The sequence below is a fragment of the Lingula anatina genome, chromosome 9, assembly GCF_051362555.1.
Source record: "Lingula anatina isolate TDL-2025a chromosome 9, LinAna3.0, whole genome shotgun sequence".
Lineage (NCBI taxonomy): Eukaryota > Metazoa > Brachiopoda > Lingulata > Lingulida > Lingulidae > Lingula > Lingula anatina.
This window is the reverse complement of record NC_141775.1, coordinates 7,198,318-7,225,933: the sequence shown is the minus strand read 5'-3', so window position 1 is coordinate 7,225,933 and position 27,616 is coordinate 7,198,318. Positions and strand designations below refer to the sequence as shown.

The following is a 27,616-nucleotide window of genomic DNA, read 5'->3' as shown; positions in this document are numbered from 1 at the left end:
TCTCGATCTTTTCAAACATTTAATGTGCCATGATAAGCTGAATGAAATATTTGAACAGTTTGTCTTCTTGGTTCTAATCTTATGCTGGGCATCTTTAACAGAATGGACAAAAATGACATTAATATAATTACAAAATTTATTTCCTTTTCATTGCTCACACACAACTGACAGTGCATAGCCATTCTTCAGCAACATTTCTCCTTTAATCCGTAAATATGATGCAGTAAAATATTTGTTCTACTAAATAAGCCGCAAAATAAACTGTGTACTCAATAAGTAACATTCAATGGTACTCAGACAGGGTTAACAATCAGCTACTTAAGCAATGCCCTTATAAATGTGCACAAAAAAAAAAAAAAAAAAAAAAAAAATCATCAACATTCCAATTTCCTTAACTGAACCACCTCTTTTACCTGAACACATAACGTTATTTGGTGGCGTGCCAAATATTAACATTGCACTTATATCTTGAAAATAGAGCACTGAAAATTGACTAAACCATTTTGCAAGAGATACGTGTTCAGTATATATCATAGTTTTTCAGTGTTACACATTTCAAACACCCCCACCGTGTTAAATGGCAAGATGCAGATTTGGAGGGCAGCTCGTTTCTTACATTAACAACTGTGGTATCAACAATTGGTTATCATTAAGCCTACACATTATCTGTGACCTTTTGATAATAGATTCCTTATAAATATATATTCATGCAATAATTGTCATGGCTTCATGGAAGGCATAAAACTGGAGCAAACACACAGTACCTGAAGCATGCTAACAAATTTGGTCTTCATGTCGACAAAAGAAAAATTTCAACAATTTTTTTTTTTCAATCAGAGGAAGGGATTTATGTACAGTAATTACTCGATCTTTTCAATGGGGATAAATTATCAAAGTTTCAGATATAAAAATTTTATACTCACAAAAATTAAATTTTCTAAATTTCAGCATTTGTGGTGCTTTACTTGCAAAGAACAACCTGCTTTTGAATTAAGTTGCTAACACTCCATAGGAATGTTCTAATTTAAATATGAATTAATAAATACCGTAACTGTAAAATTCACTATTTTCCTCCTATTGAAAAGATCGAGTAATTACCCTATGCAGTTTTATCACAGATATTAAGAACTAATAAGTTAAGTATGATCACGTTTCTGTTAACATGGGTGACATGGGTGTCCACAAACCCCCCCAAGTATGGGGGAGTGCCGATGAAATGGATGCCCTACTGTTATATGCATTTTTATAATGAACAGTAGAAATTTGTTTCATGTGTAATGCTTCTGCAGCAATAAACAGCACAGAACAAATAAATATTGCTACTTGAAACTTGCTCCTTATTTGCCTAGGGGCAATTTCCCATTGCAGGGGCTTTTTTTTCTTGAATATTAATATTCCTTTCATAGATTACACACATCCAATTTAACTCCTCAAGCTTGCACACAAAGATACAAAGGAAATTAAACAAGTAACATTTTTTTTCATGTTGCACTGGGGAATTGAGTACCAAATAAATTGCCCCATCTACCTTCACCTTGATAAACTGAAGCCACTTTGTATACATACAGCATCTTCAACTTCAAAACAATCAAACACAAAACCACCAATTACTACTTTCACATGTTAAACTTGAATACCATGACTAATGATAAAATATTTCAGAATCTTCCAAAATTCATTACACACAGCAACTAAATAACAGACAGAACATTTAGTCCACACCAGCAGACACTTTTACTTTTCAGTGAGAAGAAAACTTTCAGATTGCATATTTGTTAAAATAGTATTTGATCTTTTAAAGGGACACCTTACGTCACCAAGGGTAAGAATTCTGCATATTCCCTCTAACACGTTTTGATCAATTATCACGAAACACTGAACAACAGTTCAAGAATGTTTTGGCAAATTTTCAAGCCAGTCTTGGCCACTGTCACACAAAAGTATGCAGTGTTGTTATTTCTGTTGTTGTTTGCGAATCCACATCAGTTGCTATGGAGACAGTTGAGATGGTCTGTCCTAGATCCCCCGTGCCACACAATTCCTTCATGGACTTCACGTGATATTTCACTTGCTCCACTCCCAGCACGACTCCCTGGCGCACGCGATATGCAGCGTTACTACTGGATGCTCGGATCTGCTGCATGTACAGGTTGCTGGATTGCCGTATATGCTGCATGCGTTGCGAGCTAGCCTCTCGAAAGTGGGTCAAGCTTTGCCGGCTAGAGGCCTTGATGTTGTTAATTCCGTCACGCATTTGTCCCATGCGCTTTCCAACCCCCTTTGCCAATCGCCCTCGTACCTCCTCCAAAGTGGATCGAATATCTGCTGAACCCGATTTATTCTCATTGTCACTATCGTAATCATCATCACCTTCTTCATCCCATGATGCAGCATCGTCTTCGCAAGATTCATAAGGTGTGGAATAGAAGTACTTTTTAGGGGATCCTTCTGGGGACCAGTATTTAAATGGCGGTGATCGTCTCTGTGGAGAACGACGTAATGGGGACACCCTGACAGGTGAACCAGACAGAGACTCGATGGAGCCGCCTTTTTCCATTTTATCATTGCAACACAGGGTTTCAATGCACATACGAAAGAGACCAAAAATTATTGATAATAACAAGAAGGTCCCTGTAACCCCTCCTCCAATTATTAAGGTCATGGGAATCACAGAGTTCAAAGGACTGGTGAGAGAGACACTCATATTATGGGTGGAATTTCCCGACGGGTTCACAGCAATACACTGGTATTTCCCAACAAAGTAGTTTCGCAGCGATTTAATCAGCAGGCTCCCATTGGACAATGCATGAACGGAAGTCTCCATGAAATACGGAGGAACTCGCATGTTTAAGGAATGGTGGTAAGTGTTCTGCTCAGGCAACAGCCAATTTCTGGAGCTATGATGAACAATAAGTTCTCCATGTGGTGTTTTCCACACAACAGAGGGTTTAGGATAGCCCGTAGCACGGCAGTTAAGGACTACATTGGTTCGAACAAAGGTGACTACCTCTTCTGTAGCTTCAAACACATATGGTTCTTTACACACCAGGTCCATGGGCCTGAGAGAGTACAGCTGTCTGTTGTGCAAGTGATGTGGGGTTGAACAGTTTACACTGTCTCTATAGGGGTAGGTGACATACGACGGGACATCCCCTGTAAGACTTTGCTGAAGCCATCTCAGACCGCAGTTGCAGTCATATGGATTAGTATGGAGAAACACTTTCTGCAGAGATGTCATATTTTGGAATGTTTCCTCGCTGATCGTCTCCAACATATTATGATCAAGGTAGATGATATTGAGCGAGTTCAAACCTTGAAAGAGGGTAGGGTGGACATACTGCAGACGATTATGACTCAAATCCAGTAAGGTCAACCTAGAAAGTCCCTCAAATGTAGACGGTGGCAAAGACCTTATGTGATTAAATTTAAAATTTAACCTACTAAGAGGGTGAAGGTGCTGGAAGAGATCAGTCGGGATGACCTCTATGTTGTTGTAACTCAGGTCCAGCTCTTCTAATAGTTCTAACTCATGGAAGAGGTGATGTGAAAGAACTGAAAGATCATTGTGCCTCAGGAGGAGAGTTTTTAACTTTGACAGCCTATAAAACGCCTCTGGGTGTATCGTCTGAATATGGCACTCGATCACAATGGCTGACTGCAATTGGCGAAATTGCGAAAATGTTGATGGAATGGAAAGAAAATCAGCACCAATGATTGAAAGTTCTTTGGTATTATGTGACATTGGGTTAAGGATTGCCTCCATATCAGTTTGATTGGTGCGATGGCAGTTGACTGTTCGCGTCATCGGATGACAGGAACATTGTTGCGGACATGTTCTGACCGTAGTTGTTGTAGAAGTTTGACATGCAACAAATAACAACAGCAGCAGTAGCAATCTAATACACAATCTTCTTCTGTCCATCTTCAGCCTCATTTAGTATACATCAAGACTTCATAATGGTTAACTTATAACTTTTCACCTTGATGTTGTCAACAAGACCTAGAAAGATAAGACAGATGAAGAATAATTAAAATTTATGAAGACACAACGTGCTATAGAGAAAAAATCCAAATCAGATGATTTAATACTCAGAGTGGAATTCCAGGTATGAAAGGCTTTGAATTTTTTGGAAGAATCTTCCCATATTTTCACAAAATTCAGAAAATAATCACACTTGTAATTATGGCTACTGTCAGGAAAATCATGAACATCACTTGCAGATCTAGGATACCAGGAAAGGGCCAACCAAAAGTTGGTTTTGCCAACTGTCAAGCCCTGCGCGTCTAGCATGCGCATTCACTCTCCTCTGAAGTCAGTATTATGCTGATAACATTAGATATCACTATGTGCAGTAGCCCAAAATGTCACACATAATTCACTTCCTTCCATCTTGGCAGCCATGCAGGAAGTGGCATATCTTTTGAGCAATCAAACTGGGTCACTAAGCAAATATGCGTTAATTTTTTCTTTTCTTTTTTGTTTCTTATCTTTTTGATTTGACCATCTATACAAACTTCTTGGCGATGACACCAATTTACACTACGTATTTTGTTCTACTAGTAAGGGTATTAGTAAATATGGCTTCTAAGTTCTATTAAACAATGAAAATGAAACCTTTAAACAGTTCCAACATGAAACAGGGGCATTGTTACATATATGTTATGAAAATTTAAAGACAAAGGAAGTGGCAATTACCAAATCTCACAATGACAACTTCCTTAAAACTTTTTGCGTGACTCAACTTTCCCAAGACAGGTAAAATAAATAGTGAAATACCTTTCTTTGTATTTTGTAAGTGCAAAAGGAGTTGGTTTGTCCGCTCAAATAACGCATTGAAAGTCCCTGAATTCACGGAAAATTATTTTAAGGAATACGCCACGTCGTAAATAATCTACACTTTTTTAATGAGGCAAGGAAACGAATAATATACTCACATCTTTGGGTCACTTTTTCTACAGGTAGGCGGCAGACATCTTGGCCTGTTTATCTTACACGGTTATTGTAAAATATGCCATTCCTTCCCTGTCGACGTATTATCTTATAATAATAATCCACTTTAAAATTCTAAAAATACATTAGATTTGTCCTAAATTCATTAAAAATCTAATATTTTTCACAAAACTCCGTCTTTTTATCTGTTTTGTAAGATAAGCTTTTAATTACTTTAACTTTCCTTGTCAATTCAAGGGGGCGATACTCGAACTTGAGAACAGCAAAGGGTCACGTGACGGCGAGTGACGTTCTTCTGGCAATCAACAAGGATCGGCCATTTTGACGAAAGGGGATTACTTCGTGCACACGTTTTCTTTTACATTTTATCCGTAGAATAGATCCAAGGACTGAGACACAGTTTATGAGAAGAAGCTCGTAGGATGTTAGAAGTTCGGTGGAGCTGGTTGGTGGCTGGGGCCCTTATTATTGCCTGTTTGAACCCCGGCTCAGGTAAGAGTTGTACCGTTTTCGGACTTGTTGTCAGACAGCGAAAGAAACTTGACTGGACTTTGATACCGTTACCTTTTAACGTCGTGTTTGATAGTTTCTTTTGTATTTATGTTGTCATACATGCTTGAGTGTTTGGATATTTTTATAGGAATACAGGATATTACATCTGTTAAATCAAAATTCATACGAAGGACGTGTTTGTTGTGTGATCTTTTTCATAACTCTTAGACGGGCACTGTCGGTGTAAATATAACACATAACGTATCGAACTAACCGATAGTTACAAACAATGATTACATCTGTAACTTCAGCTTGTTTTAAAGAAAAATTTGAATATTCTTTCTTTGGGTAGTATTTTGGCTTGGTTCCTCAAAAGGTCACCCCGTGCAATGTTAGACTCTAGAGCACGTGTTTAGGTTATGTGTGTTTACTTTATTATTATCATCTTTTGCGAAGAAATAAAAACAAATGTCAGAATTTTTTCACATTGAGCTTTGGGATAATTTGATTTCATTTTTAAAAGTACAAGTGGCGAAGACTGACGTCCATTTTCATTACATAGTTCTGATTTATAAATTATCGCTGATCACACAGTTCTGATAAAATATTTGAATAAGGTTTATAGGAAAAGCTCAAGTTAATGGAAAGATTAAGTCTCACAACTATTTCCTAGCTTGATGTAGATAAAATAATTGGGTATTGTCTAGGACACAGAAAAGATCAATGCTACATTGATCTTTAACTTTGTTTCTCCTGCACTGTATACTGAATATCAGGTTTATTTGACTCGACACATGGTATTTTGGATGCTTTTTTTTTTTTTTGTCTTTTTCGTAATGTTAAGAGCTGTCACACAATGTCTCAAAGAACTTCTGTAATTGCTTACCTTTTCTATGGGATGACATACCATAATGAGCGCCAATTTTATATATGACATGTTTAGAGTGAACGGTGTTGTCTGTTACTTTTTAGGTATTCAACTCAAGTGTGATACAGAGGGTCTTTGTTATAAGAATAGTGTCAGGTTGTAGCTGGGAGTCCATCCTTAGTAATTTAACACTCCATTGAATAATTCTCTGGCTCGAAGTAGGGGATTACTATTTTTAAAAAATGGGTTGTTTCAGGTAGACAGAGATTTAAACGGGATTGTTGTGGGGGTTATATTTTCTTTCTTTTTCTTTTTCAATAAATTACAAAAGCAATTTTTAATCTACGATGAAAGATGGATAGGCCAGATCCTATGATTAGTTGACACAGGAATCACTATTTTACTGTTATTTATTATACTTAATTAAATGACAAAGTTTTTGAAGTAGGAGGGAATTCTGTCACTAAGATATGTTGTGGACCAAAATGTCCTTCCTCTCTCTTTAATTTTGACTACATTTACTAGTATTATGTTTTACAGTACCGGATATTTTCGATAATAATGAAAAGTCTGCCTGAGAAATAGATTAAGGATTTGTCGCCAGAGTAAGACTCCAGGCTAGTGAAAGCTCCGTTAGCTAGATTAAAACTATTTTTGTTGAGAGCATTGTGCAGTTGCTTAGTCTGCATCTTACATATTTTTTGTTTACCTTTGTAAAAAAAAAAAAAAAATCGCAAGAGGCCATAGCCATTTTATGTAAGCTGAACATACAGTTGAGGCCATATAGATTCCTATTGATATAACAGTTTTAGTGAATGCACACATCCTATTAGTTGACTTTATTTTTATTTTTTAGGGTAGGGGGTATTATTATCCGTGATCACAACTGTACCATATCCATTGTTCTTAGATTTATACCTGAAAAAATACAGAAGACATCTGCCTCAGCTTGATGGGGTCTTGTTTGCAGCAAACGGACCAGAAAATGTCAAATTGTCCTTTATGGGTTTCTATTCCCTCCCTCCCATGCCATAGAAATTTATGGGTCTCGCTCACCATCTGTCACCAGGCTTCTTATAGTAGTGGACTTGTTATAAATGTAAGAGCTTTGTTCTCCCAAACACATTACCTGTTTGAAAGGGGCCAGATTATTTCACATTGGTCATGTGATGGACGTTAAGGAATTTAAATAGCCCCCTTGAATTAATTTGTGTGTATATACAGAGACTAGTGACCAGCAGGTCTTGGTCGGGTGTTAATGCTGTGGACGTGGTATGTTTGTTTATGAAAAGTCATGGTTAATTCCCCCCCCCCCCCCCCCCCTTTTATCCATTCTACTTTCGTGACTTTTTTGTGATCAATGGATAATTTTCGTACAACATGAAAGGTGATTTACGTTATATTAAAATGGGACGATACACTAAAGAAATTGCTTTTAATTTTTTTTTTTTTTTTTTACATAAATTTTGGCAACGTGTGGAGTCTGTGAGCTCAGAATATAGTATGATGAATTGTGACAAAAGTTCTGTGATATCAGTAGACACAAAGCAGATGTGTTTTAAGACCAAAGCAAGATTATGGTAATAAAGTCACCGATGAACAGATATTGTGAAATTCAAAGATTACGCCACTACATATCAACTATCTGTCAAACATGTTGTAAGATAAGATGGCAAGCGTGGCACCGTTTGCATGAATTTTGTTTTTGCTGGTGTGCTTGAAATATAAAACAAATCAAAATTTTAAGCTCAATTATTGTCCAAGTAGCGAAATTATTTAAGCTGATTGTTTTCATTCACCAAAAATGAAATAAATTGTAATCACTAGGTAGAATTTTACCATGTAGCAAAAAAAGGAAGAGATGGCAAGATATCAACTCACTTAACATAATTCAGGTATGTTTATATTGGCACTGTTAACGATGGACTTTGATAAACTGTAGTATATCTCTTAGGTATGATGATAAACTTAGATATTACCTGTATAGAGGGGGGAAAGTACTTTTGACTGGGCAAAGTTCACACTGCGTGACTAAGGAAGGAAACATTCACACGGACGGGACTTTTTGTGCTCTTTAACCCTTGTCGTATTATTTGTTGCAAAGGCTTGTTCACAACTAGATCATCTTAGATCAGAAATTAATTGAAAACTTGCTGAACAATGCGTCCTCAGAGATGTGCTATTTATATTACACCATAAGGAGCCTACTGTGTGTGGTCAAGCAATTAAATTTCCTTTGGGGATGTGGGGGGAGGGGTATGCAGTAGTGTAGAGTTCTGTGGCACCAGTCACACTTCATTTGATGAAAAAATAAACCTGGTCAGGGAGACATTAATAAGCCTAGCTGTTGGTTTATTACGATCATTCAGAAAAGGCTACTGCTGGGCTGGTAACTTTCGTGATGACTGCGTAGCAAACTGATAACCCTAGGAATACAACTTTTGCTTATGGAGAACCAGATTTGTTTGCATGTTGGATGCTGTGTGAATGTTCCTTCTGACTAAGTGCACCTGCCTCAGAAGGGACTAATAGGGATCATCTAGCTGTGGTGAAATCAGATTGTTGTGGTACAAAGTACAGGTGGTGTTCTTAGGTGCAACCTGATTTTACCTTTTGGTACAGATACTGGATAGCAAATCAGTATCAAATAGTTGTTGACAACTTGTTTCAGAGGAATATTTTCCTTAAGTTGTCTTCTTCTGTTGGTTTTTGTCGTGAGTTATCTAAAAAGCAAATGTCACAGAAGGAAAATAATTTAAAAACAGAATACCTATAGCTCTGCAAAAATGAAAAAAAAAAATCAAAGTCAGTGGTTCATAAGTAAATCATTTAAGATTTTATAAATGAACTATGGAAATCTCCCTTTTTTTATTTGTTTTTATTTTTGGAAAATGCTGGTTGAATTTTTACTTTTTACACTTGTTGTACATTTTTCATAGGCAAGTGTTGTATTTTGAGATGAAGGGCTTGTTCAATAGATGTAAATTGTTTAGTAGTTCATCTTGTCAATATTCCTGAAACACCCAACTGAATGCCAGCAGTAAAGATAAAGGAAATTGGCTTTCTTACCTAGAAGGAAGACTCTGGTGGAAAGAGAACAAATGTGAAGCCTTTCAGAATAAGCAAGCGGAAGACACTATCAGAATCTATTTGAGGGTTATGTGTGGTTATGATTGTTATATTACCATTAAAAAGATGCGACTCGACCTTAGGGTCTTACAGCAATATGTACCTCTGGCCCATAACAACAACCTGTGCCTCATACTGTAGAAACTTGAAAATTTGAAGGTCTAGAAAATTTTTTCAGAAGGGAGTTCTCCACTTACATTTTTTCTTTTTTCTTTTTTTTTTCACTGAGAAAATGGACCTCTGTATAATTTTTAAAAGTTCTTCACCTAATATGGACATGTCGGATTCAGGGATTTTCAAATATATATATATTTTTTAATTGTTTTTTTTTTTTTTTTTTCTGTATGCAAGACAAAGATTGTCATTTGATTAAGGGAGGATTATTTTTATGGCTTCGATAATAGCCAGTTGGTGCTTTCTATAGGCGTTATGTTTAGGACCTGATTATCAGACTAAGCATTCGTTGGCTTCGGTGAAAGTGAACACCTCTGATGTCTTCAGACAATGAATCTGTACTCTGCAGTTATGAAATGTTGGTTTCGCTGGTTGTGAAACAAATTGATTGCTTTAACAGTGTCAGCCACAGAAATGGATTTTTGGTTGCGTTGAGTTCACACGTGTTGTCTTCTTAGAAAACAGCGAAGCCACATTTTTGTGAAAAATCTCAAAGGGCTGGAAGTGAACCATAGGTATAGCTTCATCAGAGGAAGTTGAGCTTCAATTTATTAACCAAAGGAGGCAAATTTCAAGATCTAAAATAGTTATGACACAATCACGGAACATTGACAATGTCAAAAAACCATAATTCCTGTTAGAGAGAACTAAAGAGAAAAGCCACTTCTGTGTGTTTCAGGGTAAAAAGTAATTGTCTCTTATAGCTTAGTGTCTGTCTGGCAATAATATTTGAATCAAGTCGTTTTTCAATTTGTAAGCAGTCTGAACATAGAAGTAAATGGTGTTGGATTGAAAGATGATTAATAAATGGCATGTTGCAACTGATTATCACGAACCTTTTTCTAAAGTATATATTGTATGTAGGTCAACTGTCCTATGGGGTGTCATTTGGCTGTTTCAAAATGATTGTGCCTGTCAAAAAGTCCAGAATGGGATTATTTTTTCAGTACTTTATTCATCTTTACATAATTTTGAATTTTTCCTTTTTTTGGGGGGGAGGGGGGGGGGGGGCAGAAAGATATGAACCAACAATATGGGGAATTTCAAAAAGTGGGAAATAAAGTCAGTTCTCTTAACAAAAGCCTGACACTACATAGGCTGAAAAAAGTACTCCAACATGACTTTTTTTTCCATATCCGCATATTTAATGAACCTTATGCTGATTAAGGTATAATGTGAGAACGCTACAGGAAATAACGAGCGTCAGAAAGTACAAGTGTGATTGGAGGAATTATCATAATAATGGTGTAATGAGATACCAGCGGTGGTTTCGTGTGACGACTCACCTGAACTAGTATGTTAAAAAAGTTTCTTTAGTAAGGCACTCTTATATAAGGAAGCCGTTTTTATTGCGTAGGTTTGGGTTTTATTTCTGTCTACATGCCAGGAAGTGTGCCTTTGGGTCTCGGTCTATACTCTTATTATCATTTATGAAGGGACAGGATAACAATCAACAACCGCCTGTCAGTTGTTGGACACTGATGGAAAGAGAAGATATCCGAATACCCTTTTGAAATTGCTTGAGACTGTATAGAATAGGAACAGTTCATCGTGTTTGTTTTGCAGTTTTGATTTCTGTTATTTTAGTTGCATGTTTGGCCTGGCATTGATTGAAGGTTTTCAAAGCAGAAATTATTAACAAAGAGAGGTTTCAAGCTTTTTCACTCTAGAGAGACTAAAAGCATAACGATAACTTACCTTAAATGGTGATCGCCTTGTTTCAAATGAGATGGCTGACTATTATTATATTTTGTTGTTATTTACAAATTATATACCGAATTGAATAAATATTATTTTATCATCCTTTTTATCTCAGTGTAAAATAATGTTCCTGTATCAATTAAAGTGAAAAGTTCAAATAACTGTGCATCCTACTTCTTCATCAGAAGAAGTTTTGTGGCTGTTGCTTAAAATCAACTGAAAGAGAACAGCTGTTTTTTCTAGAAGACTGTGTTTCCTGTGTCCCATTGCCCACGTATAGGATAAATGGCAAAACATGGGATTTGTTTTGCACCCCAAAAGTAGCAATAAAGCAGTGGTTGTGTAAATATCTGAAGTTGTTAATAGGATGTTGTATGGATTCCACATATCTTTGTGGAATATATCTCGTGTTTTTTTGTCCACTTGGATTGATCTAATTTAGTAGCCACCCATTGCAGCAGAGGCAGCAAAATAAATCTGCAGTCAACTTAAATATAGCAGCTTTTAGTCTGTTGTAAATTAAGACATACTTTTTTTACACAAGTTCTTTTGCAGACTGGCTCTTTAAAATTTTGCCTGAAAAACTTGGCAGAAGTCCCTTTGATTAGCGGTTCAGAATAGTGTGGATAATGATATGCCACAATGACAGAATTGACATTGAAAAAAGCAGTCTTAATCCTTTCAGAAGGTCAGGCATAAATGGTTATTCGAAAAACCAATTTCAGTGCAACTTAAGACTGCTGTGTTAGTTCGACTAGATTCAATAAATGGCCATTAAAACACACTGGGATAGTTCTACTTATACAAAAGGTACTGGTTCAAACGAAATCAGAGTGCAGCAAAAAGGTGTGCAATTCATGCATAATTTAGTGCGCAGAGTTAATAGAAAACCTTCAAACAACAAAATGGGCCGAGTAATTATTTTCCCCTCATCAGATCAATAATGAAGTTGAATAGGAAGAGGGGGCCCCTGGGAATTCAGTTGTACATGGGTAAAGCACAACGGACCAAAAGCCACTGTTGGCAATGTGATGCTATGAGTGTTTCACAACAGTGCATCAGGCCTCGGACCTACTTATGTCTAAATGATTTTTTGATTTTAATTTATTGAAATGGCAAATATTTATTGATAGAATAAATTTTGCCAGGAAAAAAAATGGATTTGTTTAAATTCAAAATAACCAGTGTAAAATGATCTTCCATAATTAATATTCTGCATGTAGCATCTGCTAAAGACGAGATTAAAGTTGAAAACTTAATGTTCAAGTTTCAGGAGCAAGGACTATGGCTCAGTTTAGATGATCAGTCAGGAAAATAATATGAATAACATGAAATGCTAAGTGAGAGAGATGGAGAGCGAGAGCTTCTGTTTCGATGAGAAAAATTACAAAAGGGATTACTCATTCAGTGAATCAGTTTGTACTAAAATCAATGAGAAATGAAATTGTGCAGTACAGGCCAAAGTTTTTTATGAAATAAAATTTACAAATATCAGAAGAAAGTATGGCCTTTTAATGATGGGATAAATAGAAATTTGTTTGTAATGAAAACAATGAAAAAATTCTCTCTTGATTTCTGCAGTTATGGTATTTATTTAGCAGCATCCATATCTATAATCTCCCCTTAGTAGTATGTGTTGGTAACCAATTGTAGTATCACAAGTCTTATTTAAAAAAATGTGTGGTGGTGGAAAAATACTCCTGACTTCCAAGGTATTAAGGTTTTCCCTACACTTATTCCCCTTAGAACTTAGAAAAAAAAAAAAAAAAAAAAAGAGACAAGAAAAGCATGAAATATGACAAAGTAACAGAAATAGATGTCTTTCCTGACTACAGGAGATTGCATGTTTGATTCAGATGATTTCATACTTAATGGCTTTCATGCAGACTGCAGAATATACCTAGGCAGTTAAACAATGATGGGTGGTCTCTCCAGCACGCAAAAATTCACTTCGAGTCTTTGCACATTGTCATTTTGGTTAAAAAGAAGTAGTACTGGTGTGTGCTTTTAAAAGCGAGGATGTTCTTTGTGTCGTTACGAGGTGCATTTCGAGTTAATTTTTGATGGCATAATTTAATGCATATTGTCTCAACAATGTGATTATGATCTCTTAACTTTATGAAGCCAAACAAAACAACTCACTTTTGTTTTGTCTAAAACTTTTGTATCAGGGAGGAGGGTTACTAGTATGCCATCTAAAACTTCAGAGATGGAAAGGTGTCACAATAAAATATTCTGTTGAAGCATTTGGTATTAAGTTAAAAGTGAAATGTTGCTGATAGATTAGAAATGGGCCCCTGCTGTTCATGTCCAAATCAATAAAAAGGGACCTTGTAATATTGGGTTTTGCATGAGATGAAATAGACAGTTTTCATTTTCCTGAGTTTTTTTCCCCCCAGAATCAGAAAATGTCAAATGTTACATTTTGATTGTGTCACAGTTTGAGAAGTTGAGAAGTGGTATAAAAACAAGACATTCTCTGTCATGCCATCTTTTTATGTGCTTTGAAAAGGAGTTCAAAGACCACTGATTTGATCATATTTCAAACTGGAATTAGAAAGAAAGAAAAAATGATCAAAATATACCAAAAAGCCACCAAGTAAATTGTTGAGTTAGAGAAGTTGAATGATATCAGTAAAGCATAACTTAGTTCTAGTCTGTCTTAGTCCTGTAATAGGGCATGGCATTTTATTTTTTTTTTTGTTTGGCCAAGTGCCTAGCACAAGTTTCTGACATGCTCAAATATACACAGGTTGCCAATAAAAGACCCTACAATAAATTGTCCAGAACTGAGAACAAATTGGTACCTAATTGATAACTGTGTGCTCTTTGCTAACAAGACAAGCTAGCCCAGCTTGTTTATAATCAGAACCTGCTGTCAAGAAACCTGCATTTTAACCATTTTTAGACTGACAGGTACGATCACACTAGGCACATATGGATCGATTAACATGCCCAATAGTATCAGTAGTTGCATTCAGACAAACCACATGTAGAATAGGGTAGGAGAATTTGTATAAGATTGCTTTAATCTAGGAAATTCTGCCCTGAGGTCAACTGAAAGGAATGAGCCAGGGAGTAATGGTTAGGATGATAAAGGACTCCGTCTCTGGCCGGACTGTTGTGGACATGCCACTAATGACTCTATATGAAGAAACCTAACATCTTTTGTCAAGTGAGGAAAACTTCATTTCAAGCAGCTTGAAAGCAAAAACAACATCAAAGTAACTAAATCAGCCCCAAAGTTAAGTGGAGGAAGTGCCATTTTGGTTGCTATAGCAACACGGACTTGTCTCGCCTAAGATTCTGCAGCTTCTTTATGTTAGCGGATGCAAGGAAAAGCATGGTCCGTCTTGGTTGAAGGATGGATTACTTTAGAGATTGTCATATGTATGAGTCCATTCGATTGGGACTAAAATGAAATGTTATTGATGTGTAGAGGGGAGGAGAGAGGGGGTCATTGTTGTTTCCTTTGGCCTTCTTACTATAATATATTGGGAAGGTTTAAAAAAGAGAAAATAACTGATTTGCTGGAACAGGAGAGAGATTATTTTTCAGAGGTATGATGACAATAACCAAAGACAGGTGTGTTGTAAGGTAGACAACAAGGTGCATCCTAATTTACATTTTTAGCCAATTGACCTGAATTTTTGGATGAGATAATACTTAACCTTTATAGTTCTCCAGCAGAGTTGGAAAATGAGGTTATGGCTAAATGTTCTGAAGGTGTGTGCTTTGGCATGTTACCGTCACAGTAGGAGTTCAGAGGTGATAAAAACCAAAAGCAGGTGTGCTTGAACACTACTGATAAATATGACATACATTTGAAGATTATAATACCTTGCTGTACTGCCAACAAATGAATCACTTAGCCTACAGACAGAGGAAGACCATTAAAATTGACTGATATTAAAAAAAAAAAAAGATTTTTCTTGAATCTTGCACATGTCATCAACCATTGTAAAATGTTGCTTTTATATAAACCTTTCCCATTCCTCCTCTTGTTCCCAACCTACCAGTATGATTGCCAGCTTTTCTGTGTGAAGCTGATTGCATTCAACAAGGGTCCCCGTAGATTTGGATCGATCTACATAGAATGATGGTGTCTATGGAAATGGGGCCCATATGTCTGGTAGTAGAAGACCCCCCCCCCCCCCCCCCCCCAATCAAAGCCCGCAATCTATTAGTTCATTGTCTGTAGTAAAAGGTATATATTTCTATAGGAACACTAGAGACATGTAAACTGTCATGTCCAAAGGGGATTATGAACAGTTGAGATAAGTGTGGATATGAAATTGAAATAGTGGGCCCAGGTTGGCATAAATATCAGAAATATTTCTGATGGCTGTAGAGAATGAAATGCATTGGGCTTCTGGCTTTAATATTTGGAAAATGAAAACAGTTATGCAATTGCTTTAAATGATTTTGTAATATTGGTGTTATGGACACTGTTAGTGATATGTCCTTTGGGAACTGTGCTTAGTACGGATAAAAACAAGAAAGAGAAAAACTTTATATAGGCTGGTGTGACATAATTGGATACTTAAATTCAGAGAAAATGAAAAAAGTTTTTTTGTGTGACAGTGTGTGTGATTGATTGAAACAAAAAATGATAAAGTAAATAGTGTGATAAAAGTGAAATTGAACATAAAATCAAAATATGTCAGCTTCCAGAAATTGCTTTTCCTAATTTCAGTTGGTAGTGATTTGCTTCTTGATTTTTACTATATTCCCCAATACAAAAAATATATTTGTTGGTAAAGATGTTTTGAAAGATTCAAAAGGCAGTGTCAGAGAGTAAGCCCCAGTGAGTAATTCAGTAAGTTTATTAATTAGATTTATTTGCTTATTATATAATACTATTTGTGCCTGACCTGCATATGGACATGCCTATATGCCTTGAACAATTACTTAATCACAGAAATTTTTTTAGAAAATTGAAGTATTGTAGAGTTTGAAATTTGCAAGTAATTACTTGAAAGGGATACCTAAACCAATCAACATATGGAACTGTCTTTAAGTGGAACTCGCGGAAGAGTGGCTTACGGTTTGGAGAAATGCCACAAGTGCTCCACTAATTGATTGGTAAAAACAAAACCGTGTTTCATCTTCATGAATATTACATGGATTCTGATCAATACTGTGTTACATTCCACTGGGTTGAGGAGACGGAAGAATTCCGTCAGTGTTCTGGAACAATGTTTTATCTTTTTATTTCTGTTGGGATGAAGTCTTTAGTCTTATATTTACCAAACTCTGAAGGTAACTTCATCTGGTCAAAAAAAAAAAAAAAAAAAAGAATTTAAAACATTTTCTTGATATTTGATTTTGATTTATATTGGCAGGGAAAAATTGTCACTGGACCATAATTTAGTGATCTGAACTATTGTTGCACAGTTTTTTGCCAGTTGCAGAATTAGTTGCGTTTGTAAGAATGATAGTGCATTTGAATGTGTGCATTCTACTGCAATTGGATTTACACAAACCTACTTTACGATTGGAGGGATTGCATATTCCCTGGAGAGATTGGAATCACTTTGTATTTGTAGAGAACTTTGTGCCTTGTGGTTTCGAAGAACGACGACTGCCTAAGGGTGACAGTGTGTTGTCTTGCCCGTGGGCAGCATGTGATGGCTTGTAAGAAAATAATTTGTGATCTGTTGCACAAACATTGCATGCTTGCAGATACAAAGAAAAATGGTACAATGCTGCTTCTTATCTTCAGATGATTGGGAATGAGATCAAGCGCGAAAGGGTGTCCACTAGTTGTTGAGAAGTCATTGGTTCTCAGAGTTAAATTTTTAGGCATCTAGAAATGTGGAAATGCCCTGATAAAATTATCCTTTATGTTAATAAGGTAGACATGTTGATTTAATATGTAAGTCCAATTAACTGTTTTTATTATGTTTAAAAATCCGTTTTGAAGGAAAAAGTTTGTAAATCAGTAGAATATAATATGGGTCACAGTCTGATAGAATTGCGCTGTTTTTTTTAAACAAGTTATTCAATGGCGCCAAGCAACCTCTTAGTTATCTGCAGAATCTCAACCCTGAATCTAATAGGTAGATGATACACATGTTGAAAGCAAACTTACACCTTCATAAACCACTAAAGAAAAGCTGGAATATTCTTCAGTACCAGGGTGCAAGGCTACTGAATATGTCTGAGAATTTCACTTCTTCGTTCTCACCATACATAAGGGGCCAAAACTGAGAGGGTTATTCATTGGAGCCAATAAGGAGGTTAGAAAATCAATTTGTGGAAGTTGATGTGGTAAATGGTTTAAAATCTGTGTTGTTCACTGTTGCTTGGGTTAGTCATTGTTTAATGCTTTAGAGAGGAGGGGAGGGAGTCGGCATGAGACCACTATGGTTTTCAGCTATGCTTGTACCGCTGCAGGAAAAAAATTAATAGGAAGTCAACATGTATTATTGACGCATTTTGGGTGAATTGATTTTACTTCTCCATGTTCGTGGGCCATGCTGAATTGTAATAGAGAAAAAGATGGATTGAAAACAACAGTTGTGTTGAGGTTTTACTCTTATGCCACATTAGATCTTGTCCTGCGTGAGCAGCTGAATTCTCAGTATTTTAAATATATTTCACATTACTCTGCGCAAGTTGAAGGCAAACCGGCTTCAGATTTTTTTCAGGGCATTACAAACAGATGTGATTAACTTGGCCATTTTCATAACTTCACACGCCTGCTAGTTAATAGTTACCTATGTTTTTCCAAAGAGAAAATAGTCTTTGGTTTGAAATTAAAATGACCATGTCAAAGAAGTTGTGAAATTTTATGAATTTAAAAGAATCATATCAGCTTTTACAGCATGAGAAAATCCTGCTTTTTACAAAGGCCAAAGGTAATCTCAAGAATAGCTTGAGAACAAAAAAGAAGTGTGTAATAACAATTTTGTGCAATTGTGCCATGTTGGGAAAACTTAACATTTTAAAGGTCAAAAAAGAAAAAAAATTGTGTAATGTCACGTGTTGTGATTGAACATAGTTGTCATTTGTTCACAGTGGGAAAAATGATATTGTTTTCAAAGATAGTAGAGACTTTGTCACGCTGGGTGACATGATATGAAATACATGACATTTGTCAAATACTCCTGTTTGTATATAATGACATTTATCATTTATTTTGTGTTGATGGTTCACATACTTGCATGTTAAGACTAAGATTTACAGCAAGGCTAGAAAAAGTAAAGAGTGAAAATGTTTTGAAGTGAAGAGTGAAAGAAATTGTCTTTTATCACAAAAATAATGAAATTTCATATCCCTCCTCCCCAATAATAATAATAATATTAACAGCAACTATAATAATAATTATTATTATTATTATTAATTATAATGATTGTGAGGTAGAAGAAAATTAAAAAAAATGAATTTCCAGCATAAATAGTTATACCCATAGCATAACTATATAGTGTGTGTGTTATTTTCTATATAGCAATGTCACTGTGTCTTATTTATAGATATATATATATCTGTGTGTACTTGTCATTTCAGCTGATGACGCACATGCCCCAGTATTGGTGGACGAGAGAGGTCAGCAAGTGACCAGGTACCATGGCTGGATACCAGAGTCTGGCACTGTGGTGGACCTAGAGCCAAAACTATTTGCCACAGATGCAGATGATTCAAAAGAAGGTAACACCTTTCCCCATCGCTTCGACTTAATGAAAATTGCTATATTAATAATGAAAAAATTGATCAGATGAAATATTTTTTAGCCAAGATATTGAAAAAATAATACTTGAATGGTTGCATTTCAAACATTTTGGTGTAGAAATGTTATAAACTGTGATAGTATGGCTTTGCCCATAAATATTTTGAAATTTATTTTTTCATATTTTGTATATTAATTTTCAGGTCTTATTTGTGGTTATGACATTATACACAATAAGACGCCGTTTTACATTGAGCTGTTGAACAGAGAAACTGGAGAAGCCCGCATAAAGCTGAAGCAAGGAGAAAAATTGGATTATGAAGACAAAAAGAGATACAGATTTCAAATCCGTGCCTATGACTGTGGAAAACTGAAGATCATCTCAAAAACGTAAATGCCCTTGAATTTCATTCGAAATTTGTTTGTCACTAGAGTTTCTGATCATATTAATGCTATGCGTATGTCACCATTATCATGTTATAATGATATTGATATCATTTCTCTTCTCACAAACGTAACTGAAGTCATTTTAACAATAATTTTATGACTAACATGATTTGATTGCAGTTAACCTTCTTGGTCAGCCTGCTTGAATAAGGGATCTCAAAGGATACATCCATTAGCACAAATTCACTCAAATTTATAGCTCGTTTGAGCTTTTTTGTGTGAAAACACAAGTCTGAGAATTCTAATTCTGCTCTAATTGGGACCAAAGCAACCACGGATTAAACATGGATTTAAATTTTTTTGTCCCACATTAAATGCTCGGAGATTTCTTTTAACCTTGGCTTATGTCTTGTTTGAATAAAATAAGTGGTATATATGGTGGAAAAAATAGCAATATTTTACACTTTAGTAGCTAAATAAGAATGTCTTTCAGATTTTCCCCTGCTTAAGTTTAGGTAGCAGTCAAATAGTCCTTTCCAAGGAGTTGGTTGTAAAGAAATGTTTCACTGTCTCTGTTACTGGATGTGCCTGGGTGGTGACATATCACTTCGTTCTGATACCTTACTGTTGGCATGTTATTGCAAGTTTTCAGTGAAAAATCAATTCCTGTTAAGCTTTTTATTCACACCTTGCTGCATCATATTAGCATGCAAGTGGCAAGTTGTTTTTCACTTTTGTCTTCCTGTTTTGTGTGATTTTTCTTGGTTTCATTTTTCAGACACTATTCAGAGATTCTCATATCATATATTTAAAATTTTGTGGCTAAGTCTAAATTTTGTGGCTAAGTCTTATTTTCTTTAGCATTTCTGCATGTATGCATTGGTTTAGATATATGAATGGTTACTGGAAATTTTGACCACTGGAAATAATGCTGACTGTGTTTGGCTCAAAGTAATATTATTATAAATTTGTACAACTTTTTTGTGCCAACATAGTATTAATTTGTAGACCCCAGCATTAGTGTGCACCATATATAGTACAGTCATTGTTCATAAACAGATATGCCAGCCTGCTCTCTTGTCAATCATTTAGTATCAAACCGATTGAATCCATTACCATTTTTTCTCATCATTTAAAACATTCATCCCGAAAATTTACATGTTCTTTTGCTTCAGATGAAGTATTTAACGTGTCAAGTATAAGTCATGATAAGAATTAGTTCAAATGTTTTTATACATACTGGGAAAGGGGACATTAAATTGATAGCCTGGCTTACGAAAGCAAAGCATTAAGTAGTAAAGGGATTAGACAATGACTCATCTCTGGAGCTGTATACATAGTGCATTTACTGTCATTGATGCTAGAATTTTATTGTGAGATAATGAATATTCTTGTGTTCCAACGATAATTGTGGACATGATTAAGAAATACCTGTCATTATGAGAAGTATTGTTCCGTTGCACCACTAGGTGCAGACGGGTTTTCAACTGTGACCGTGTTTCACCACCAGGTGGTGCCACAAATTTGAGTAAATTCCTAATTTTTTCCGCAAATGAACTTGCAGTAAATTAATTAATTATAGAAAAAAAGGAAAGCATGCTGGATTTTCAAAACACGTAACGTGACCACAGCTAATTGCCCATCAAAATGAAAGGCTTCGGAAACTGTTTTAATTTTACTGCTAGCTCTACACATGTTCACAAACTGTTAAGTATGTATACACTGTATCTCCTTCTGTATTGATTATCTCTTCGAGCTTTCAAGGTGCATTATAGTATTGAACAGATTAGTTGAGTCATGCATAACAATTTGGTACAAAAGCTGTATAATCATGTAAATGGGGAAATGCTTCAGTAATCGTGGTTGACATTTTTCTCTTGTTTGTGCATACAGCATATTTGATATTGGTTAAAGGTAGCTGTGACCTAGTTAAACATAAGGCCTGTGTGACCTTGTTATTTATGGATCCTTAACCAGGTTAGTTATCAAATTTTCCATTCCTCTCTCTCCCCCAGGGCTGAGGTGGTTGTACTGGTTGAGGATGTTGATGAGTTTGCCCCAGAATGGGACGCCCTGCAGTACTCCGAAGAGGTCCAGGAAGGTATCATGTACGAAAAGGTTCTCCAGGTCAAGGCCACGGACAAGGACGCCTCTGAAGTATACAAGAATGTCTGCGGCTACCTTATAGTGACCCCTGATGTGCCCTTTGACATTAACCGAGATGGTAAGTTTTTTGGGGAAAAAGGTGGTTCTGGAGTATAATGGTGTAGCATTTTGAAATGTTATCCCAGGCAGGTCTGAGTTCGGCCTGTTAATGACCTTGGCATGACCTCAGCAAATGCCAAGGTCATATTTTGACTTTCACCTGACCTTAACACTGCTTGAATGAATGACAGGTATAAATAACTTGTTTCTTAAATATATCAAAACTAATAATGATAATAACAAAAATGATATGCAAGGTTAAAGAGTAAGGTGAATTTAAAGACTCTTCAGAGAACTGATGTTCTGTTTGATATAGAGAGATTGTGAACTAGTCCAAAACCGATCAATATTAGGCTGTATTCCCAGAGCTTTTAGATCAATCTATCTCCACGGGGAGTCTCACTAGATTACTGTGAGATAATCGGGCTTAAATGTCCATCCCGCCTACTACAAGCTGTAAGCTCGGCTGACAGCTATTTAGCATGAACCCCCCGGGAGTTAGGTCGATCTAAAGTAGATTGATCTAATCTCTGGAAATGGGGTCTTAGATTTAGTTCACTTAGGTTTACATTTGAGAGCTAAAATGGAGTCAGGAGTTCTGAAGCTTCCCTAGTCGATCCGAGCTTCTTCTCCATGGCTAGGTTGATTGATCAGGATGACATTATGGCAGTATTGATCTGTTATCTAGAAGTCCATCCTTGTTCAATGTCAAGATCTCACTGCAGCTTGTTATATGATATGCTTACCTTGATGTGTGGATAGTTACGCTCTTTAAATGATTTGTGAGTTGTGTACATACTAACTTAGCCAAATCACTTATTTTTTTATCTTTTTTTTTTCTGGTATTTTTAATGTCTTCATGCTTTGATAGAATTTCTTTTTTCTTTCTTTTCTTTTCTTTTTTTTCATTAATTCTGTCTTGTATGTTTGTTACCAGGAATATTGATCTCTGGGATGTTGATGAAAGTCACCTGTGGTTTTTGTCGATCAAATATTTTTTTTTTCATGCAGGAAAAAAATATCTATTTGAGAGGCAATTAAGTTGATGAAAATTGGCAATTTTGATCTGGCTTTTCAACTGATCTTGTGTCTGGTTTGGTCTGTTCCATGGACAATATCAGTGAACAAGTAGAAGAAAGGGGACGGGGGGGGGGGATAGAAAAACAAAGTCAGGCGATTTAGTCTATTGCATGATCCTTTACGAGCTATTGTAGACTGACTTTTAATGTGCAAGGCACACAGGAGACTGATATCCAGGTTAAGAGAGGAAAGTCATGTATTAGACCCTGGGAAACTAAAGAGGTTTTTTATTGCATGATAAAGAAACCGTTTAAGATTAAATCAGGTGTACTAATATGGAGAATGGGTACCTAAGCGCTCTTTATAGATCTGTTAAGAGTACCAGAAGTTGGTTTTGATTCATTGATGGTTTACTGTTTTTATTACTATAATTATTTTGACAAGTATTCCGTAATGTAACAAAAGCTGTGTGAAGCCGAAATGAAAGCAGTGTGATAAAAAGGTGTTTTAAACAGGACATTTTATAGACAGAATAGAAAAAAAAAAGCATGACTTTCATCAACAATTCTGTCTCTGCCTATTGCTTGTGAAACTAGCAATTAAATTCATTTCAATTTGACAAGTTGGCCTCACCAAAGTTCAGAGAGTTCAGGAAGAAAATAATTAGTTTTAAGTGCGTCACTAATATCCGTTGCAAAGAATTATTCCTGGGAAACTCGTAAACAACTGATGTGGTATACGAATTACTGATGCAGAGTTTGAATAAATGGGCATGTACGAACTTGGACAAAAAGTAACACAATGATTTTTAATCTGGTGTTTGGAAAACTGATGAGGAAAAATTCTCTTTTATCGTATCACCCTTTCCATAATCTCCATGCTACCTACACACACTCAGTTATAACACACAATGATGGCCTTGTGCTAGGCCAAGATGTAGGAGGAAAATGACAAACAACTGTCGGTAACATGAGACATGGTCTGAACATGTACTGTTTAAATTTTTCTCTTTGGCAAATTATGTAAATTAGTATATTTGATTCATTGAGAGGAAGGAAAGAAAAAAAATGCTCTCAACATGAGATCATAAACACCTCTTCTTTAAACCTATTGGTAGATTTTAGAGGTAATGAACCATTGCCTATTTGTTTCAATGTGCTGAAGTATCATGTTACCGCCAGGCTATTTTTGAAGTTGAATTTTTATCTGGGGGGTTTAAATATTGGCACGAGTTAAACACCGTCTGTGTTGTGCCGCTGTTGTTCCCCCAAGGCTGTCTGGTAGACCTGTTAGTGTGCTTTTGATTAAGAAGAGCGTGACCTGAAAAATTAGCATTCCCTTTACATTATGCAGTGTCTGGCTAACTTGGGTAGACTGGTTTGAAAATGAGCATTGCTCATTGGAGCAGGCTGCCCTCACCCCTTTAGAAAAATATCAATATGCTATGCCTCCTGGGTACAAGCTGGAGTAAAAATATAGAAAATCCACAAAAGTTTGTGTAAGTGCGTGCCCTTCATGTTGCCATATTGATACTGAGTTACCTCAGGAGAGCGCCATCTGGTGATCGTCAAAAAACCCAGCTGTCAAAACTTGTGGTTGGGTTGTACATAGTAAAGTGTTTTCTCTAGCATCATTGATGTAACAGTTAGTTCATTGATAATCTGAACTTGTAAGTTTTCATTTTGTCTGTGTTAGTGGTGGGTCTGGCAGTTCTCCTTGTCTTGAATTTGTGGAATTGAAAAGTTTCTCTCTGTATTCAAATGGTGACTTGTGTGGGGTAAAATTGATACCAGACAGCAATATTTATAATCTTTGTGTACCTTTGTGCACTTATTGGGTCTTGAAGAACAGACCTATGTTCTTTGTTTATGTGGATTTCCTGTTTGTAAAATATACCCTGCTATTTATGTGATAATAGGCTTGGAAGATTTTTCTCTGAGGCTAGAAAATTTTTCTCTAATGATTAAAGAGACAGCTCAAAAATGGGAGAAGCTCATTGTATTATCAAAGAATTATGAGGTTTAGTTTTCCTTTCTCTAGGCAGTGTCTTAACATCTATGAAATTGTATTTTCACAATCCACACCTGGCTCCCCCCCCCCCCCCCCCCCATGTTTATAATGTTTTATAACTGAGGTCAGTTCAGGTGAACATAGGTGAGCTATTCTTATATTACAAGGTGACCTTTGGATTAACACTGTGTTCAATGAGATGTGTTTAATGGCAGATGAAATAAAACGAGTTGTAATGGAAAGGGCATCTCCAGTCAGAAGACTTTCATTTTTTTGTCATCTATCTCACAAGTAATATGAATCTGTACTTACTCACATGTACATACACAAGGATGTCCTCAAACTCTACATAAATGTATTGAACTTTGTTACATTTTAGTATAATGATTTAAAACATTTTCAATGATACAGTATTATTTTCCTTATATTCTGAGTGATTTAAAATTTTCAACTTTAGCAGGAATATTTATTTTTTCTGTTGTAAAAAGAGATGTATATAACAATGTGAGGAGAAAAAAAATGAAAAATTTAACCAAAATGAACTAATTATATGTGATAATAAAAATTTAACTACCAACCTAATGGACATTTTTCCCAAATGAACTAAGTAAGTGGTGTCTGACAGTACATCATGCAATTCTCATCCATATTTCAGGGGTGATCTTCAACACGGCTAAGCTGAATGCCTCCATCGTGAGCAACTACATGCTGAAGGTGAAGGCAGTGGACTGTGGAGAGAAAATGTCAGAGTCCGTCCTCGTCAACATCAAAGTGAAGCCCACCTGTAAAGTGGGATGGACAGGTAATGAGAGAGAGAGAGAGAGGGGGGGGGGTGAAGACAAAGAAACGAGATGAAAGGATGGAGAAATGACTACGTAAAATTGCTTGCTTATTCAAATCATTTCAAATCATTAAATTATGAATATGTAAAAACCACCACCATGCTTTTGTAATATAATTGGGCAATATAAATGATTAGGCCATTTTCTCTTTTACTGACTTAATGATGTCTAATGGGATTTTAGACTGGAAAAAAACAGCATTCAAGCATAGAACACTGTATGCATTAAACATGCATTGCAAATTTTTTAGACAAAAAGAAGAAAAAAAAAGCAGTCAAGCAGTAGAACACTGTATGCTTTGAACATGCATTCTAAATTATTTTCCAGGCATCAGCGACCGTATCGAATACATGCCAAACAGCGGCAGAAAGATGCTTTTCGAGAAGGCGGAATTCTCCACATGTGACATTCCGTGCAAGGAGGAGAGGCTGTCGGTGAAGGTCAAGCTGCAAACTGACCACATCGGCAAGGGGTGTGATAGAGACACGTACTCTGTGAAGTCACAGAGGAAATTGTGTGGTAAGTATGACCTTGTGTGCTGCCTGTAGAGGTGTTGAACCTCAAGGTGGAGAGAGAGAGAGAGAGAGTGTTACAGGACCACCGGGGCAGATCCAGAGATATTTTCTGACAGTCTTCCAAATTATCGTTGCTGATCCATCCTCCATTTTTTGATCAGAAAAAAATTAGATACCTATCAATGTAAGCTAGAAAATCTGACCGTTGTCTTGAAGACCCAGAAGACGGCCTCTATCCACCCCTGAGGACAAAACATATTGTCAAGTTACTGTTGTTTGAAAGTGCGTGGTAAGATTCTCCCAACTCGACCTTCCTTTTTGCAATTACTCTGCTGCATGCTAGTCTTGGTCAGCCTATGGTGTTTACAGACCTGGCAATTGATTACTGGTCTTTTGTGACAAGTCAGGAAATCCCTGGAAATAGGATTCCACCTCTTCACTGATGGCTTGCAGTTGAAGTCACAACAGGACCAATTTAGACTGAATTTTAAAATGACATCACCAGGCGATGAAATTTGTTTTTGATCCCAGGTTCAGAAAAGATGCCTAAGTATTCTGAGCATGGGGTAGTGTCATTTGGTACATTTGTGGTGGAATCAGTTCGTGTTGTGAATGGTGATGAAGCTTTGACCATCTCCAGCAAAAAAAAAAAACATCTTTCCAGACACATTCCAGGAAATCTACAGTTGGTTTGTGCTTGTACACACATGCATGCACACATGCATGTGCTTGTGTACGCGTGCGTGCGCACACGCCCACACACACACACACACACACACACACACATTGTAATTCAAACCATCCACCTCCTAGAGTTTGTCTTTATTTGGGTTTAGTTTACCCCATGTTCTACCTCCCCCTCCTCCCCTTCCCTTTAACCTTAAGTAAGACAGTTGTGAATACAGGTTGGGAATTGCCACAAGAAATTTAATTATTTCTGTTTGATGTATGAACAGACAAATTCCAAGTAACAGTCAGAGGCAGGGACAGAACTTTGTGATCTATGGAATCTGCATTGATGAATGTGATAGGTTGCCTTGTGAAATATCAGGAGAGACAGAGGTATGTGTTTTACCAGTTGTCTTGTCTAGGTCAGGTAACTTAATGAAATTTCCAGGTTTTGTCCTGCTTTTGTGTCCTTAATCGATAAGATCCAAGGTCAGGAGGAGTAAATCAATTGTAGAGTGTCTGGGTCAGATCTTCTTCCCTGAACTCGTCTTCCTTGTTGCTTGTAAGGGTTTGGTGTTTCATGACATTTCATGGTCAAACATGTACTGACTTGATAGTGGTATCTGAAATATACCATTGTCTCCCTATAGATCCTGTGCAAATATGGTACTTAAGTTTGGAATCGAAATGAAATTGGTTTCTCTCAAAATGGTTTTAATTTGTTTTGAAAAAGTCAAATCAGCCCTGTTTTGTTTAGCAGATTCAAGTCAGTTTTGGCATTTGGTTAAAATGGCGAGTGTTCCCGCCATGCCAAACTTGGTTCTTTTACATCCCCTGTCCGTCCAAGTGGTGAAGCTCTGCCCCTTATCACCACAGTGTGAGAAGTTTAGTTCTGGTTAGAGTACAAAGGTCAGTTGGAAATCCTGGATACTTCGATGTCCAGTAAGCACCTGTGTGGGGTGTTTAATATCCTCTTTGATC

General features: G+C 36.4%; 2 protein-coding genes across 3 annotated transcripts in view; one reads left to right on the top strand and one right to left on the bottom strand.

Annotated features, from left to right (window-relative positions):
* Positions 1-122: 122 nt before the first annotated feature.
* Positions 123-5,182, bottom strand: LOC106154843 (uncharacterized). The gene is made up of 2 exons (XM_013529357.2): positions 4,936-5,182; positions 123-4,000 (listed from the first exon to the last, which is right to left on the bottom strand). Exon 2 carries the CDS (start codon positions 3,932-3,934, stop codon positions 1,931-1,933), a length of 2,004 nt encoding a protein of 667 aa, XP_013384811.2. The 5' UTR covers positions 3,935-4,000; positions 4,936-5,182; the 3' UTR covers positions 123-1,930.
* A 56-nt stretch (positions 5,183-5,238) lies between these two features.
* The window catches only part of LOC106154842 (calsyntenin-1), a 35,093-nt gene continuing 12,715 nt past the window's right edge, over positions 5,239-27,616 (top strand). The window contains exons 1-6 of one of the 2 annotated variants that reach the window (XM_013529353.2): positions 5,239-5,443; positions 18,828-18,968; positions 19,191-19,377; positions 21,390-21,598; positions 25,265-25,411; positions 25,779-25,970. In XM_013529353.2, the coding sequence (XP_013384807.2) occupies positions 5,374-5,443; positions 18,828-18,968; positions 19,191-19,377; positions 21,390-21,598; positions 25,265-25,411; positions 25,779-25,970 (946 nt within the window). In that variant the 5' untranslated portion in view covers positions 5,239-5,373. The remainder of the gene's footprint in view (positions 5,444-18,827; positions 18,969-19,190; positions 19,378-21,389; positions 21,599-25,264; positions 25,412-25,778; positions 25,971-27,616) is intronic. The other variant, XM_013529354.2, reaches the window with a different exon arrangement.

What these genes read in the sequence shown, in the direction of transcription:
- LOC106154843 (XM_013529357.2), bottom strand. Translation starts at nt 3,934, where the DNA reads ATGAGGCTGAAGATGGACAGAAGAAGATTGTGTATTAGATTGCTACTG.